Source organism: Pseudogymnoascus verrucosus, assembly GCF_001662655.1.
Source record: "Pseudogymnoascus verrucosus strain UAMH 10579 unplaced genomic scaffold scaffold_3, whole genome shotgun sequence".
NCBI lineage: Eukaryota > Fungi > Ascomycota > Leotiomycetes > Thelebolales > Thelebolaceae > Pseudogymnoascus > Pseudogymnoascus verrucosus.
In genome coordinates this window covers 464,271-478,880 of record NW_017263654.1, presented here as the reverse complement: position 1 = coordinate 478,880, position 14,610 = coordinate 464,271, and the positions used below count along the sequence as shown (strand labels likewise).

General features: G+C 49.5%; 5 protein-coding genes across 5 annotated transcripts; 3 read left to right on the top strand and 2 right to left on the bottom strand.

The window, feature by feature from the left end:
• The first annotated feature begins 2,751 nt into the window (after nt 1-2,751).
• On the top strand, nt 2,752-5,421 carry VE01_01172 (uncharacterized protein). Its single transcript, XM_018270698.2, has 2 exons — nt 2,752-3,482; nt 3,538-5,421. The coding sequence occupies exons 1-2, from the start codon at nt 3,148-3,150 to the stop codon at nt 4,922-4,924; spliced, it is 1,722 nt and encodes a 573-aa protein (XP_018134485.1). The 5' UTR covers nt 2,752-3,147; the 3' UTR covers nt 4,925-5,421.
• Nucleotides 5,422-5,423: 2 nt separating this feature from the next.
• Nucleotides 5,424-8,157, bottom strand: VE01_01171 (uncharacterized protein). The gene is made up of 6 exons (XM_018270697.2): nt 7,944-8,157; nt 7,608-7,745; nt 7,447-7,557; nt 7,269-7,396; nt 6,686-7,214; nt 5,424-6,637 (listed from the first exon to the last, which is right to left on the bottom strand). Exons 1-6 carry the CDS (start codon nt 8,016-8,018, stop codon nt 5,921-5,923), a joined length of 1,698 nt encoding a protein of 565 aa, XP_018134488.1. The 5' UTR covers nt 8,019-8,157; the 3' UTR covers nt 5,424-5,920.
• Nucleotides 8,158-8,282: 125 nt separating this feature from the next.
• VE01_01170 (uncharacterized protein) lies at nt 8,283-10,442 on the top strand. The gene is made up of 4 exons (XM_018270696.2): nt 8,283-8,408; nt 8,461-8,515; nt 8,566-10,152; nt 10,203-10,442. The coding sequence occupies exons 1-4, from the start codon at nt 8,382-8,384 to the stop codon at nt 10,289-10,291; spliced, it is 1,758 nt and encodes a 585-aa protein (XP_018134487.1). The 5' UTR covers nt 8,283-8,381; the 3' UTR covers nt 10,292-10,442.
• On the bottom strand, nt 10,437-12,666 carry VE01_01169 (uncharacterized protein). The gene is made up of 8 exons (XM_018270695.2): nt 11,977-12,666; nt 11,414-11,929; nt 11,144-11,358; nt 11,078-11,093; nt 10,965-11,030; nt 10,876-10,914; nt 10,691-10,828; nt 10,437-10,640 (listed from the first exon to the last, which is right to left on the bottom strand). Exons 1-8 carry the CDS (start codon nt 12,385-12,387, stop codon nt 10,518-10,520), a joined length of 1,524 nt encoding a protein of 507 aa, XP_018134323.2. The 5' UTR covers nt 12,388-12,666; the 3' UTR covers nt 10,437-10,517.
• Nucleotides 12,667-12,910: 244 nt separating this feature from the next.
• Nucleotides 12,911-14,607, top strand: VE01_01168 (uncharacterized protein). The gene has a single exon (XM_018270694.2). The coding sequence runs from the start codon at nt 13,069-13,071 to the stop codon at nt 14,581-14,583; it is 1,515 nt and encodes a 504-aa protein (XP_018134324.1). The 5' UTR covers nt 12,911-13,068; the 3' UTR covers nt 14,584-14,607.
• Nucleotides 14,608-14,610: the final 3 nt, after the last annotated feature.

The window sequence follows — 14,610 nt, the reverse complement described above, 5'->3', positions numbered from 1 at the left end:
TAAGAGCCGGATCTTTTGCAGTTTAAGGACGAGACATGAATGGAATTTGACTTGGGCTGATTGACAGGTTATATATTTGCTAAGGGCTGATGGGAAGTGAGGATGACAAGACAGCTGAGATGGTCCAACTCGGACACAGCCTTGCTATTGTTGTGTTGGACTTGAGAAAAGTAGACTGAATACCTGACAGACTAATTGTATGAGATCGCCATTTTCATAGATATCATGAAGCTATCAAAGAGATATGTGAGTCCTCTAACGTTAACATGTATGGAAATGTCATCGGCGTTGGGACAAATACCATCGTGATCACGTGTTCATGGAACGATGATGGCTCCTTCCTGCTGTTTTGAGAAGCCCAGCCTTGCCATATACACTTGGCAACAGTTTTGTTACATTTTCCAGATCTTGGAGTAGAACAAACAATCATCTCATCTGCCATCATATTTTGTCTTTGCGTGGTTATCTTGAAATATGTTTAGGTGGTTATGATGTTACGCGGTTCACGGCTTTGGTGCTCACGTAGTAAGTGTACATCGGTGAGGTCGCCATGAACACGTCGATCTTGTACAGCCCTTTGAAAGCAATGCATGAATGCTGTTTGCTATTCTGTTCACACCGCCGCGTGCTTTAGCTTTGATGTCCGCATAGCACGTCCCCTGTCAAATTGTTGTATTGTCTGAGTTCCAATGGCCGCCGTTCTGTTAACAGGCTATGATCGACGACCAGAGATAAGCAGTTTGCTGCAATACTCGCGCGGCTCGAAGCATTGATAATTGTTCTCGAGAGTTCTCTCGTGGGGGGCTTGGGGATACATGTGCTTCCGCCCAGTCGAGGCCTAAGTCACACTCGGGGAGTGAAACATTGGAACCCGAATCTCGCCGTCTGCATCATACCCAATGAGTTCTATGGTCACCGCGGAGACTTCACACATCAGAACTGTGAATTTTGCGACATGTCAAACAAGTTCCCAGTGGCTTTTTGGTGGTTGTGTGCCGTGGAGCGCTGTTGGCCAGTGAGTCCGGGCGTAAAGTCACAAAGCGACACGCCTCAGTCCGCGCTTCCGCGCAATATTGAGCCCCTGCATTTCACTATCTGAGTGGCTGGGATGATTATCCCGCACTCCGCGACGCTGCAAGGAACCACGGCGCATCGCGAGGATGGTAAGCGACTGAATCGAGGCAAGGGTATGGCTCCGAAGAAGAGACGCAATCTGTTGGATCAAGTGATGCCTCGTACTGTGCATAGTGACGATTGATCACATATCTCGCTATGCCCCCCAATGTTGGGTGCCAATTTACGTCTATACCTGCCAGTGGTTGCTGGGCGACTGCCTACAGATGCTGCACTTTCTTTGGGGGAGCGGGATTTCTCAGTACTCGTGACTTTGCAGCTAAGGGCCAAGAGTCTCATCACCGAATGCTGACTGGCCATGTAAGCAGAGAGAGAGAAGGGCTTTTGCTCTGGTCGGGTACCTGGCGGTACAGCGGCGAGTTGGTCGTGGTTGTTTGCCGATAGGTGCGGCTAGGGCAAGACCTTGTCCATAGACTCCAGCACTTCCGGACCAAGTTGAGACGGAGCCGCTTTGTTTTCTCTGTAGACGCCCACTTATTGGGTTCGTTGGGGGTCACTGGCGCTCACTGGTACCGTCTGATAATTGATCCAGAACTCCTGATCAGCCGTCGAGACCGAGCATCCTGGCAGGCGCGATGTTGATGGGGCCTTGCAGATCCTGAAACCCCACGAAAGGGTTACCGTCTGTGCTTTCTGTGGGCTTGTTTCAATGCTAAAGCAACGACCAGTCGCGGGGCTCAACAGCGGGCCTCAGGGGCCAGGATAGTGGAAATTAAAGCGCTCGACCATGGCTCAATCCTACACAGACAAATCAGCGAGCACGGAATACTATGTGCGAGGAATAAGCTTTCAACCTTCCAACGGGACCCATAATCGATGTTTCGACTAAACATCTCGGCCTTTTTGAACCGGTCCCACGTCCTTTTTTGTTCTTTGAAGGCCTGCTAGGGCCAGGAACCAAGGCCGAGACGATCCCACTTGGTCAACCTTGTATCCAACGGCAATTGCACACAAAGCAAAGTCCACATTTCTTGACCCAAATTTCCAGTTCTGGGCTTCCAAAACGTAGAAGCACTTGAAGTCTGGTTGACATTTAACACTTTGTGGTACACTACCGCCGTATGGGTATCTTCTCCGTAACTTAGGCCTCAGTTAGGTCACCCACGGAATCGGAGTCGGAATCGAGGGCTGGAACCTAGCCCGTAGAAAGTCTTTATTAACAAAACCCACATGCAGTATCAAACAAAACGAAACACAGCGTCTCGCCGTGGATGCTACCGCCTTTCAGACGAAGACGAGTCAGGTAATCGAGTATCTGTACAGCAGTCAGTGGGGCCGATATTGACATGTGTTGATTAAAGGTGAATCACTGGATCCCGAATGCTCATGATACCCCTGTTTTCCCCCCTGTTTTTCACCCTCTTCCCCTGTTCCGAAGAGTTTGTTTCTGTTGGCGGCTGCCCAGTCAGGAAATAAGTTACCATAGGATGGATAATAGGATAAAGTGTTCATGATGTTGTGGAACCGTCTGAGGGTGAGATGCAGGGTATTCGTAGTGTGCAGTCAGGTCGGGTCAGTGTGTGCATGGGAGGCCTGGTCTGGCTGGCTGGGCCTCTCCTTTACCCCACCAACCCATTCAAATTCACTCTTTCGCCTGGGCTTATTGCTTATCAGGTAATCTACTGTACCTGACTGATATATATACTATCTCTCCCACCCACACATTTGCTTCCTTCTTTTCTTCATCATCTTACATCTCAACCTCCTTTGGCCAGAGATTGATATCGTTCCCTCTTTTTGTTTTACACTCCTTGTTGCTCATACGATCATTCATAGCCTGTGGCTACTGATAAAAAGTTCTATACATTCACATTCATTGACTGAATACCCCACAATCTCGACGATTGCATATTCCAGAAACAACAAACATTCAACTTTGCTCCTGATTCGATCCCAGTTGACTGGTTGATCTCTCGATACCACTGTCCTTTGCGAACATCTATACAAATCTGAACATACAACTCTCTTTAGCTGGCCAATACTACTACCATCTACAAACCGCACTCTTTCAAGATGCGCTCAACCACCACCAGTGCCCTTGTGGCAGCTCTTCTCGCTATTGCTCCTGCTGATGCTTTCTGGCGTCTCCCCTGCAGAGCACCGCTCCTGTACGAGCGTACCGATCCGATTGTCAACCCAGGCGGTATCTCCGCTCACGCCCACACCATCATGGGAGGTAATGGGTTCAGCAACGACATGACCTATGCCGACACCCAAGCCTCAACTTGCTCGTCTTGCACAGTTACCAAGGATTTCTCCAACTACTGGGTTCCCAACCTTTACTACAAGGGACCAGACGGCTCTTTCACCAGTGTCAATCAGGTCGGCGGAGCTCTGATCTACTATCTGTAAGTCAACAACCCCTCAGTTCGTATTCTACATATACTAATTACCAATTTATAGCCAACGTGCCGATCCCAAGGACCCAGAGTACGACCAAGGCCTGCTCGCCTTCCCAGAGGGTTTCCGTATGCTTGCGGGAAATCCTATGCTCCGTTCCTTCACCAACACCCTGGAGCAACGTGCCATCAGCTTTGCCTGCCTTGGAACCGACACCAAGGAGACCAATGAGATCCCCAACATCAACTGCCCCAACGGTCTCCGTGCCCAAGTCTTCTTCCCATCTTGCTGGGATGGCAAGAACCTCGATTCGCCCGACCACAAGTCTCACATGGCCTACCCTGATCGCGTCGATAACGGCGTTTGCCCCGACTCTCACCCCAAGCGCTTCATCTCCCTCTTCTACGAGGTTGTCTGGGATACCCCTAAGTTCGCCGACAAGTTTGTCAACGGCAAGCACCCCTTTGTCTTCTCCAACGGCGATGAGACTGGTTACGGATACCACGGAGACTTCGTTAACGGCTGGGATGTACCAACTCTCCAAAGGGCTGTCACCGAGTGCACCAACTTGAGTGGTGTCGTTGAGGACTGCCCAGTCTTCCAGTTCTTCGATGACGCGAAGGTCGATACTTGCAAGATCCAACCCACCATCAGTGAGAAGATTCAAGGCACTCTCGCTGCTCTCCCAGGCTGCAACGCTCCTTCCGGAGTGGGCGCGAATGCCGTCGCTTCTAAGGACTGCGCCGCGAATCCTGCCGTCGTCGACTCCGGCAGCACCGACAAGGCCAGTTCCATCGCCTCTCCGGTTGCTTCAGCTTCCGCATCTAAGGCCCCCACCGCTTCTTCCGCTTCGACCGGCCAGAGCTCCGCGGCACCAGTCGCCAACCAGGCACCAGTCTCCAGCAATGCACCAGTCTCTAACAATGCACCAGTCTCCAACGAGGTTCCTGCTGCCAACCAGAACAATGTGGAGTCACCAGACGTTGTCCAGACCATGACCGTTTACCCCGTGGCCGAGGCAAAGCCAACCGCAGTAGTCGACACCGTCGAGAAGAACCAATGCGGCGGCGTCGTCACCGTCACCGTCGCTGAGGTCACCGTGACCGTCACTCAAATGGGCCAGGCGCCTGCCACCAACGCTGCGGTTGTCGATGACTCTGTCAAGGTCGATTCCCCCAAGGGATCTGTGCCCGTCGCCTCTGCCGCGCCAGTCAAGGTCGATTCTCCCAAGGGATCCGTGCCCGTCGCCTCTGCCGCGCCAGTAGAGGAGAAGCCAGCGGCCTCAACCGTTGTCCCGATCTTGCTGCCTAGCTCCACTGGTATCTACACCAACGGCACCAAGCACAACAGCCACAGCCACGGTCCCAAGCACCCCCACCAGAGGCCATCCGGCGGCTTCGCGCGCCCCACCGGTGCTCACCGCCGTGCCCACGCTGGCCACAGCAACTAAGACACCCCTCGTCTTATCTCCTCTCATCATCTTCCACTTTTAGGTGTGAGAGATGTATTTATACCTTCGACTTCTCTGTTTACACTTCCACCGCTATAAGGGACGCCTCCTTGGGCCTCACCCTTCTTCACTTCACTTCACTTCTTTCTGGGATGCGTTTTGCGCACCAGTGACCCCTTTTGGGTATTCATCGTTTATACAGCATAGGCTATTTATATTTGGAGGATCGGGATTTTGTTATTTTGGATGTCTCTCTCCCCCCACCGTACTTATTTTTCCGGCCTTGGATCTGCCTGCCTTTTTTTTTGGTGGTTTGAGGTTGGGTTACACTCGTTTGAGACGGGTGGGTGGTATACACACTTTTTTAGAGGATATGGGAGGGAGCATTATTTTGTATATTTATTTGGGGGTGGGTGCACAGAGAAGTCGAGGGGGTTTGGGAGAGTTTGTTTATAGAACGATGAATGTTGATATACACTCGCTTTGTTAAGAGATACTACTTATTGTCTTTGCTTGATAATTGTGACTGTTTGTGTTGTAGTATGTATCTGGGAATTGATTAGGTTATGTAAAGGTTAACCGCCCCCAATGAATGCACATCAGATCAACACAAAATGAAGCCGAATAGTTGGTTTTCACCGACACCATCAAGTTCACAAGGCTTCATTGATTGAAGAACAGCCGCTATTATTTCCTTTGCTCTTGCTACGCCACTTCCTGGCACATGAACAACAAATGCCCCGGAAAACCCAATCCAATACCCGCTAAATAATTCATGGATATACGCTCATAGAAAACGCCCCTTTCCCCTTTCCCCGTTCCATTCTCGCCTGATCCCCAATCAGAAAAACCGGGCATCATCGCACGTCCGTGATTGTAGTGATCCCCAAAGCAAAACGCCCCGAAAGCACAATATCAAACTAATTCAGAGCCACCCCATTAGGAACCTTCCCTGTTTCACCAGTCCTCCATCCCCCAGACATAGATTGCCGTTGGTTAGTTGTAGTATTGGTCGCGGAACTTGCTATCCGTCTTATTGTTCTTCGGCGCAAGCTCGTGCCATACTTCGATGCCAACTCTCCGTGCCGCCTCGACTGCATCGTGGTAGCAGTTCGTGCAGTTCTTCATGTTGACAAGCTTTGGCTTATTCTCGCGCTCAAAGAGCTCGCGTAGAGTAGATCCAGTGGCCTCGGTGCGGGATAAATCAACTTCTTTCAGGTTCGGAAACTGGCGCAGAACCGCGATGATAGTTTTTTCCGGGAGTCCGATACGCTCGCAGAGCGAGAGGGTTTCCAGCGCCGCAGAAGGTGCAGGTAACATTTTGATCCAGTCATTGTGGGTGTCGGTATGTGTGGGACCGATGTGGCCTACTTTTAGTGTCTTGAGGGAGCCAGAGGTCAATCCAGGGTTAGCCATATCATTGACTATGGCAAAAAGGTCCCCGCCTTCAACGCTGAGGTACTCTAGCTTCGAGAACGGGAAGACGAACTTTTCATCGGTGTCAAACCGGTGTGAAATGATGCCGACATCCGCTGCTTCTAGATGGGTTAATGAGCTTGGGAGCACAGGCATTGAATCAAATCGCGTCCCCAAAATATCTAGGTGCGTTAGTTTTGTCCAGCTGGACATATCGGTCACGTAGGGAGTTGCCTCGTATGCCCAGCCTTTAATTGAAGCTGACTTCATATTCGGTGATGCCATGACCAAGTCATTCTGTTCATGTGAGATTTTGCGCCGCTATGTGGGAGCAAATAAACTTACATATGCCAAACCCAGTCTTCCGGCTGTCCCATAACGCATGCTCTTGTGGGCTACTGAAGATTGAAGAACAATAAATTGGAGATTTGGCATTTCTGGCCAGGAGCATGGGCTATCACGTTCATATACCGCATGAAACTCAACATGTTCTAGGTGGGTGTAATGGGCCATAATCCGCTTTACATCAGAAATATCCACCCAGCTTCCTGACGACAGAACCAGCGTTTTGAGATAGTGCGACGGGACCGGAAGCATCGCCGGGATATTTGCAGCCTGGGAGACGATATTCAACTGAAGCCGCTCTAGTTTGTTGCGGCACTGGATCCGCTTTATATAATTGCGGCACTTGTCCCTATAATCATGCGAAGTTATTATCGCACTACGCAAGTTATAGCCGCTGTGCTCGGCGCGTTTTAACCACGCCGTAAGTGCTGTCTCTGACATCTTATTGTTGAAAATTTTCAAATCCTGCCATAGCGGTGGGTAAGATTCCATGGATTTCTTCCAACCCTTGGACACAGATAAACAACATCTATATCATATTAGAAGCCACACAGAACCAAGGCATTGTGTTATATGAACTTACCCGCGAGACTTCAAATCCAAAAAACCCCATATCTGTAGAACAATCTCTTGGGGAAGTCGTGGCAGGGGGTCAAGACGATTAGCTGCCTGTGATTGTTTCCTCAAGGCTTCGTAGTGTTTAGACAGGATCTTAAGCAGTTAGCTTTAGAGACTTCAACAGACAACAAGTGAGTCCATACCTTTCGATCTTCGTTGCCTACAGGTACCTTGTGAAGCCCGCGTTCGAGAATCTCTAAAGCTTTATCGCGCTGCCCCATAAGTTGAACAACCTGACCACATCGCAAATACCCCTTACTAGTTAGCATACTTCGGGAAAATAGGGAGTAAGCCTCAAGTTTACCATGGCCATATCTGGCAAACGCTTGATGATTTCACGGCCATCACGTAGTGCGTGTTGGAACTTTTCTAATTTGATGTATACAAGGCTTCTCTTGTTCAGTATAGCAGGCACTAACTTTGGTGAAGACGACTTGATAGCCTATATAATACAAAGATCGTCAGTTATCAATCGATATTACGTGACTAAAGGCTCCGTCGCAACCAACAGTTGCAGTAGGATGACGCTGCATAAAGCGTACATTGGAGGTGAAGATATTGGACAAAAAATAGAGAAACCCCAGACATAAGTCAGAGTAGCATGAGCCGCGAAATAATGACTAAATTAAAATAGACCTACCTTGTCGAAGTGTTCCAGAGCACCAAGGTGGTCCCCTTTTTGGAAGCATTTGCTTCCAAGGGTATCATGATCCATGGTTGAAAGTAACGCCGTCGACCATACAACCTTCACTTTGATGCAACTGTTGATGTCATCTGCCCATGATTCACCGGTAAGTTTGAGAGTGTGATTTTGAACGAGTGAGGTTTTGTGAAGTGCAACCCGCGTACCGCGTAGAGTAGCGACTAGGGGAGGGACGACGCGATGGGGGAGAGACTTCGAGATCTGTCGGCAAATCGTTTATCCGAATATACCTCCCAGGCAAGGCTATTATGTTCGTAGCCTCATTGAATTGGTTCACTTGCTTAAAGAGAAGACGTCCACCCAAGAGGTTTATGGATTAAAAAAACTTCCTTATTGACCTGAACCTACTTGTGGCTCTGGCCCATTGTCTGCAGTATGACAAGCATCGACGAGCTTTTCAAGGTTTGTCCTCGGTTCAATGTTATTGGAGTAGTGAGGCTAACTTCACGCCCAGAAGCCAGCTATCCCAAGCCACAATAAGAGGAAGTTGGAAACCATCCAAGACCCAAGTACGTGCTATTCGGGAAAATAAATGCGTTTAGATGCTGACTGATAGCAGACGTCCACTACAAGTCCCCGAAACTATCGACCAATGGCACCGCCAGCGGGAGGCCCCAAGACGAGGACAATGACGACGATGTAGAAGCAGGGCCATCGAGGCCTCCTGATGACGACGAGGACTACGGTCCAGATATACCAGATGATGAAGATGGGCGCTTCTTTGGTGGCGGAATCACAAAAGACACATCAGAGATATTGGACTACATGGAGGGGCAAGAGGATGCGACCATTGCACCCGAGAAGATAGACATAGCATGGGTGAGGAAGCTGGCGCTCAATTTCGAGAAGAGGATATCAAAGAATGCAGAGTTGAGGGCCAAGTTTGAGAACGACCCACAGAAGTTTATGGGATCTGAGGCGGACCTGGATGCAGACGTCAAGGCCCTCTCGTTATTAGCAGAGCACCCCGAGCTATACCCTGAGTTCGCCAGGCTCGGCTGCGTCAGCTCCCTCGTCAGTCTACTCGCGCACGAGAATACCGACATCGCCATTGACGCCATCGAAATCATCAGCGAGCTCACTGACGAAGATGTCGAAGCTGACGCCTCCCAATGGAGCGCCGTGGTCGACGCCATGCTCGAATCCGGCCTCCTCGACCTCCTCACATCCAACCTCTCCCGCTTCGACGAATCCCACGAATCCGACCGTGCAGGCGTCTACCACGTCCTTAGTGTCCTCGAGAACCTCGCTTCACAATCTACCCACGCGGAAGCAATAGGCCAAGACCCCGCTGTCCTCAAATACCTCCTCGCTCGCATCCAGGCCAAGGAGAACCCAACAACGCAGAACAAACAGTACTCTGCCGAACTCCTTGCTATCCTCCTTCAATCCGCGGCCGCTACGCGTGCGCATCTCCTCACTCTTAATGGCGTCGATACCCTCCTTCAGCTGCTCGCTCCGTACCGTAAGCGCGACCCCGCGCATGGCACGGAGGAGGAGGAGTTCGTCGAGAACGTCTTCAATGCACTGACATGCGCGGTTGATGACATAGCAGGCAAATCCGCGTTCCTCGAAGCCGAGGGCGTCGAGCTGGCCCTCATCATGGTGAAGGAGGGCAAGATGGCGCGGCCGCGCGCTTTGCGGATGCTAGACCACGCCCTTGCAGGCCAAGGCGCGGAAGCATGTGCGCGCCTCGTAGAGGGCGGAGGACTAAAAATCATATTTAGCGTCTTCATGAAGCGGGCAGATGGGTCGACGACGGAGCATCTGCTTGGTATCTTCGCGAGCATGCTGCGTTCGTTGCCGGCGGACGAAGGGCCGCGCATTCGGACGCTGGCGAAGTTTGTGGAGGGAGATTATGGGAAGATTGCGCGGCTGGTGGGGATGAGGAGGGAGTTTGCGGGACGCGTGGGGGCGGTGGATGAGGTGATTAAGGAGGAGGCGAGGGGGTTGGATGAGGAGGAGAAAGAGGATATGGAGGGGGAGTGGTTGTCGAGGCGGCTGGATGCGGGGTTATTTTGCTTGCAGACTGTGGATGTCATATTGGCGTGGTTAGTGGCGGAGGATCAGGGGGCGGAGAGGAAGATCAAAGAGTTGTTGGCGGAGAGGGACGAGGGGTTGAGTGTGTTGGGGGGTACGATTAAAGGTATGTAATCTGCGTTTCTGTGGTATGCGAACGAGGCTAACGTTGTTTAGAACAACTGGATACTATGGGCGAGCTGGAGACGGATGATCAGAGGACGACGAATGATATGCTGAAGACACTGCTGCAGTTCGTGGTGTAGGTAGCAGGTAGCCCGCACCTTGATGCAATATATATACTGTATTTTACAACATCAAACATCGAACCTACCTTACCTAGGCTCATTTAATCGTATGATCTAAGAAATCAAGTGTACCAGAACGTTATATGCGTGTTAATCCGTTGAACCCAGAATCTATAAATGCAATATATCCTCGCCTCTACTAGGTTTCTTATAATATACACCGTAATAATCAAACACCTCGAATTTACAGCCCCTTCTCAACTTGCATACTTCCAGCGCTTTTCTCTTCATCATCACCCTTGACATGAGTATTAGCTGCACGCTCTGCAAGCGATGGCTGATGTTGCCACTGCTTTGCTGGGATTCCCTAGAAATAATTAGTATATTACGCTCTGAATACAGTGGTTGGCATCGTACATCAGCAAAGAATCCATTGATCTCTTCCATCGTTCTGCCTGTGACTTCACCGACGCAGAAATATACGTATGATAGCGAGACAAAGCAAAGGCCTGTGTAGACAAACCCCGTCTTTGGGCCGAGATTTGCGTTGTAGTACTGCGGCGGGTTAGCACGATCTTCCCATAATGTGACATTCGACGTACCAGGTAAGGGAGAGTAAACACTGTTGCCCATACGGTGATCTGTATAAAATTAATATAACCATAAGGGTTAAGAGTGGCATAGTACTCACCCAGAAGCAACCAACGGAAATGGCGTAGATCTTATTACGATTTCGGCCCACTGCCATCTCAGAAGCCTATAAAATGTTATGGAGAGTCCTTGTTCGAGACACTGCTCACTTACTATCGTCCATCCAAGCCTATGATATTGTCAGTATGATTGAACATATGATATAGAATGATTACTTACGGGCCCCATGCAAAGTTGAAAGCTGTAATTTCAATAATAATGAATGCGAAGATGACTTTTCCAATCGTCGGCGATGGCGTATTTCCAGGTATTCCGAGGCAACCGACAACAAAGATAGAGACTGTCATAAGACCTGTAGTAATGAGGAGAAGCGGGCGCCTTGGGAGGCTGTTGGCGAAAAGCACAGCTACAAAGACAACAACTACCTGAATGATCTACCAAAATATCAGAATGTGACAACATATATCTTGGGAAAGGGTGTTGACTTACAAAAACAATCAATGTCATTAAAAATGGATCCTGAAGGCCAATTGCTTTTGAGAACACAGTTCCGAAGTAATAAAACCATTGGATGCCATTAATCTGCTGCGCGATCAACGCACCAGCAGAGTACACCACCTTGCGTCTCTCAATTGGATCTCTAACGAGATCCATCCAAGATGATTCTGCAGCCTTCAGAGACTCATCGTCAATATCTTGTTGCAGGACACTGAGGTCTTCGTCTGGAGTATACTGCTCGCCACGATGAACAAGTACAAGAGCTTTCCTGGCAGACTCCTTCTTTCCTTTGCGGAGTAGCCAGCGTGGAGACTCTGGAACCCACCAAAGTCCGGCGAGAACAATGACAGGGAAAACGACTTGGACACCCATTGGTACACGATACGCCACGGTCGAGTTGATTCCTTCGGTACCACGATTGATCGCGGCGGCAATAATTTGTGAAATGGAAATAACAAGCTGCCAGCACATAAGAAGCTGGCCACGAATAGCTGCAGGTGCAATTTCCTAAATAATGGTTAGAATTGATTTTCCCCACATGAGTCGGAACTTACTCCTATGTATAATGGTGAAGTGGCAGAGAAATTACCAACGCCATAGCCAAGAATGATGCGGCCTCCCATGATGTACGACGTATTATGGTCGGTGACAAGCTGGAGTATAACACCAATAATGATTGCTATGGAAGCAATTAGGAAAACGCCTTTGCGGCCAAGATAGTCGTTCAATGGCGCAGCCGTTAAGGAGCCAAGGAGTTCTCCGATGTTGATAACCGATGTCATTAGAGAAAGCTGCGAGGATGAAATCTCATATGAACCATCTGCTTTTTGGGTCCCGAAGTGTTCGACGAAGATGTCCATAGCGGACACCCCTGTGAAATAGACTCCGTCATAACCATAGAGACAAGCCCCCAGGGCTGCGAATGAGCAAAAAAGCCATGCATATGGATGCTTAAGTTTAGCCATTATTCTCGAGGACAATGGTATAAAAGATAGGTATGAGAGATTTCTTAGGAAGTGATATCCCAACTCTTGGGATGTATGCAATGTGGAGTGAACGAAAGTGCCAGGTCCGCTAGCTTTATAACCCCACGAACTTGCAACTACCCCTTCTCCGGATTCTGGGGTACCCCATGGGTGCCGCTAAAGCCGTGTCTAATTGAGCAAATATAAAAAAGATGGAGACATTGTCATCCTAAAAAGCAGCGATAGCGTATGTTTATGGCACCTTGACTTGGAAGTTCTGGATTTTCTATGGTTCGGCTTAGAATAGGCATCGTTCCCGTCAAAGTGGCAAGCCGAAGGGCGGTACCGATTGGTCATGGGATTTTCTTCGGCATTTGCATGCGCGCCGATTTGCTGTTGAATTGACTGCGGCATTTTGAAGCGCGCCGATTGGCTACAAATAAAGGCCACGGCAACTGCAATGACGCCGATTCGTCTGTTGAGATACCGCAAGTATCACCGGCACCTCACTTCATCCAAAGCTCGACAATTGCAATTATGTTACCTTATAGTCTTCATATTTCTAGTAAGTTTAACAAGGATCTTTTTCTATATGTACTATATCTGTAATGTCTCTATTTCATACGTCCTCATAAATAGTTAATTGTTTTCGGACGGAACGACCGTCACTACCATTCCACAATGCCTTCAAAAATATCACTTACTACTTCCATTCGGAGACCTTCCGAAAACACAGCGGCGGCAGATGCCATCCCTATCCTCGTCGACAATGAATACCACCTATTTCACTTGAGCACACCTCCTTCGACAATCCATCATCCGGAGAGATTACGCTCCTCATGGAGCCACCTCCGATCCAAATGCCTCACTCAATGGGAACGGGCTGAGCAACCAGCCCTCTCTCCCGGAGAGAGCACACAGTCACCAGATGCAGACGGAGTATGGACCGGATCAGCAATACTTGGTCCTGATGGAAACATGCATATCTTCTACACGGGGTATAATCTTGCCCAGGGAGGAAAGCAAGTTATCATTCACGCAACCTCGAATGACCGTATCGGCTCTCAATTCACCAAATCAACACAACCCATCCATCTCAAGTCAGACGGTGGCGCCCGGGCAGCATTCGAAGATATAGATTTTAGGGACCCGTTTGTACTGTACAACGAGGATGAAAAATGCTACTGGATGATTGTGGCAACAAGGCTGGCTGAGGGGCCACACTGGACTCGCGGCTGCCTGGCGTTACTCACGTCCGAAGACCTACAAACATGGTCATTGGAACCCAAGCCTCTATATGCGCCAAATGATATGATGTGCCCCGAGTGCCCTGAGCTATTCCAGCTACCGAATAAGAAATGGTACCTTGTGTATTCGAGGTTTTCGGCGCCAAACGCAGGAGTGGTATATCGCGTCGCCGACAGCCCACGCGGTCCATTCCATGCCCCCAAAGATGGCTCGGGTGGCAGACTCGATGGTAGACGATGGTATGCTGCAAAGTCTTGCCCAAAAGCCAACGATCCTTCCAAGAGAGTGTTTTTCGGCTGGGTGGCAGATCAGTGTGTCGCTGATGGAAAATGGATGTGGGGCGGCGATATGGCTATGCCGAGGGAGGTGATGGCAAAAGAAGACGGAACACTGGTCGTTGAACCTATCCGTCAAGCTCTCGATACCGTGTTCTATGCGCAGCCGTCGACAAACCTCACAAACACCGAGTTTGAAGCTGTTGGTAGTACTGCCACGAAGTCATTCGAGATCAAATGCGAACGGCCATATATGATAACATTTGGTATCGTGTCGAGCTCGGCAACTTCATTTGGCCTCATATTTGGTAGCGACAGTGATCTTAGCGGGTGCTATTTGCGCTTCGAACCAACCTTCGATGGTAGATATACAGTGTCGCTTGCTACGGCGCCAGCTCCGTTTGATGATTTCTGGGCAGACCAATACAAGATATACCTTCCAAGGGGGGTTGATGGCCCAACGATTGTCAGGCATGATAATATTAAGATAGATAAACCTGTAACTATCTTGAGGTCTAGAGATGTCTTGGAGGTATTTGTTGGAGGTCGCTCCCTCAGCTACAGACTGCCCCAACAGTCATCGTCGACGAAGGGAGGAGAAACTAGATTATTTGTGGAGGATGGAAGGGTAGAGTATTCGGATTTCAAGGTGATTGAGGGGGCAGACTATTAAGATAGATGATGTACAGTATGAGATAAA

Excerpts from the sequence above, each read along its gene's own strand:
- VE01_01172 (XM_018270698.2), top strand. The coding sequence starts at position 3,148 with ATGCGCTCAACCACCACCAGTGCCCTTGTGGCAGCTCTTCTCGCTATT. Across the intron at positions 3,483-3,537 it reads GGAGCTCTGATCTACTATCT|CCAACGTGCCGATCCCAAGG; the intron begins GTAAGTCAACAA and ends ACCAATTTATAG.
- VE01_01171 (XM_018270697.2), bottom strand. The coding sequence starts at position 8,018 with ATGGATCATGATACCCTTGGAAGCAAATGCTTCCAAAAAGGGGACCAC. Across the intron at positions 7,397-7,446 it reads TAGGCAACGAAGATCGAAAG|ATCCTGTCTAAACACTACGA; the intron begins GTATGGACTCAC and ends TAACTGCTTAAG. Across the intron at positions 7,215-7,268 it reads TTGGATTTGAAGTCTCGCGG|ATGTTGTTTATCTGTGTCCA; the intron begins GTAAGTTCATAT and ends AATATGATATAG.
- VE01_01169 (XM_018270695.2), bottom strand. The coding sequence starts at position 12,387 with ATGGCTAAACTTAAGCATCCATATGCATGGCTTTTTTGCTCATTCGCA. Across the intron at positions 11,359-11,413 it reads TAATGACATTGATTGTTTTT|ATCATTCAGGTAGTTGTTGT; the intron begins GTAAGTCAACAC and ends ATATTTTGGTAG. Across the intron at positions 10,641-10,690 it reads TCAATGGATTCTTTGCTGAT|GGAATCCCAGCAAAGCAGTG; the intron begins GTACGATGCCAA and ends AATTATTTCTAG.
- VE01_01168 (XM_018270694.2), top strand. The coding sequence starts at position 13,069 with ATGCCTTCAAAAATATCACTTACTACTTCCATTCGGAGACCTTCCGAA.
- VE01_01170 (XM_018270696.2), top strand. The coding sequence starts at position 8,382 with ATGACAAGCATCGACGAGCTTTTCAAG. Across the intron at positions 8,409-8,460 it reads GCATCGACGAGCTTTTCAAG|AAGCCAGCTATCCCAAGCCA; the intron begins GTTTGTCCTCGG and ends CTTCACGCCCAG. Across the intron at positions 10,153-10,202 it reads GTTGGGGGGTACGATTAAAG|AACAACTGGATACTATGGGC; the intron begins GTATGTAATCTG and ends AACGTTGTTTAG.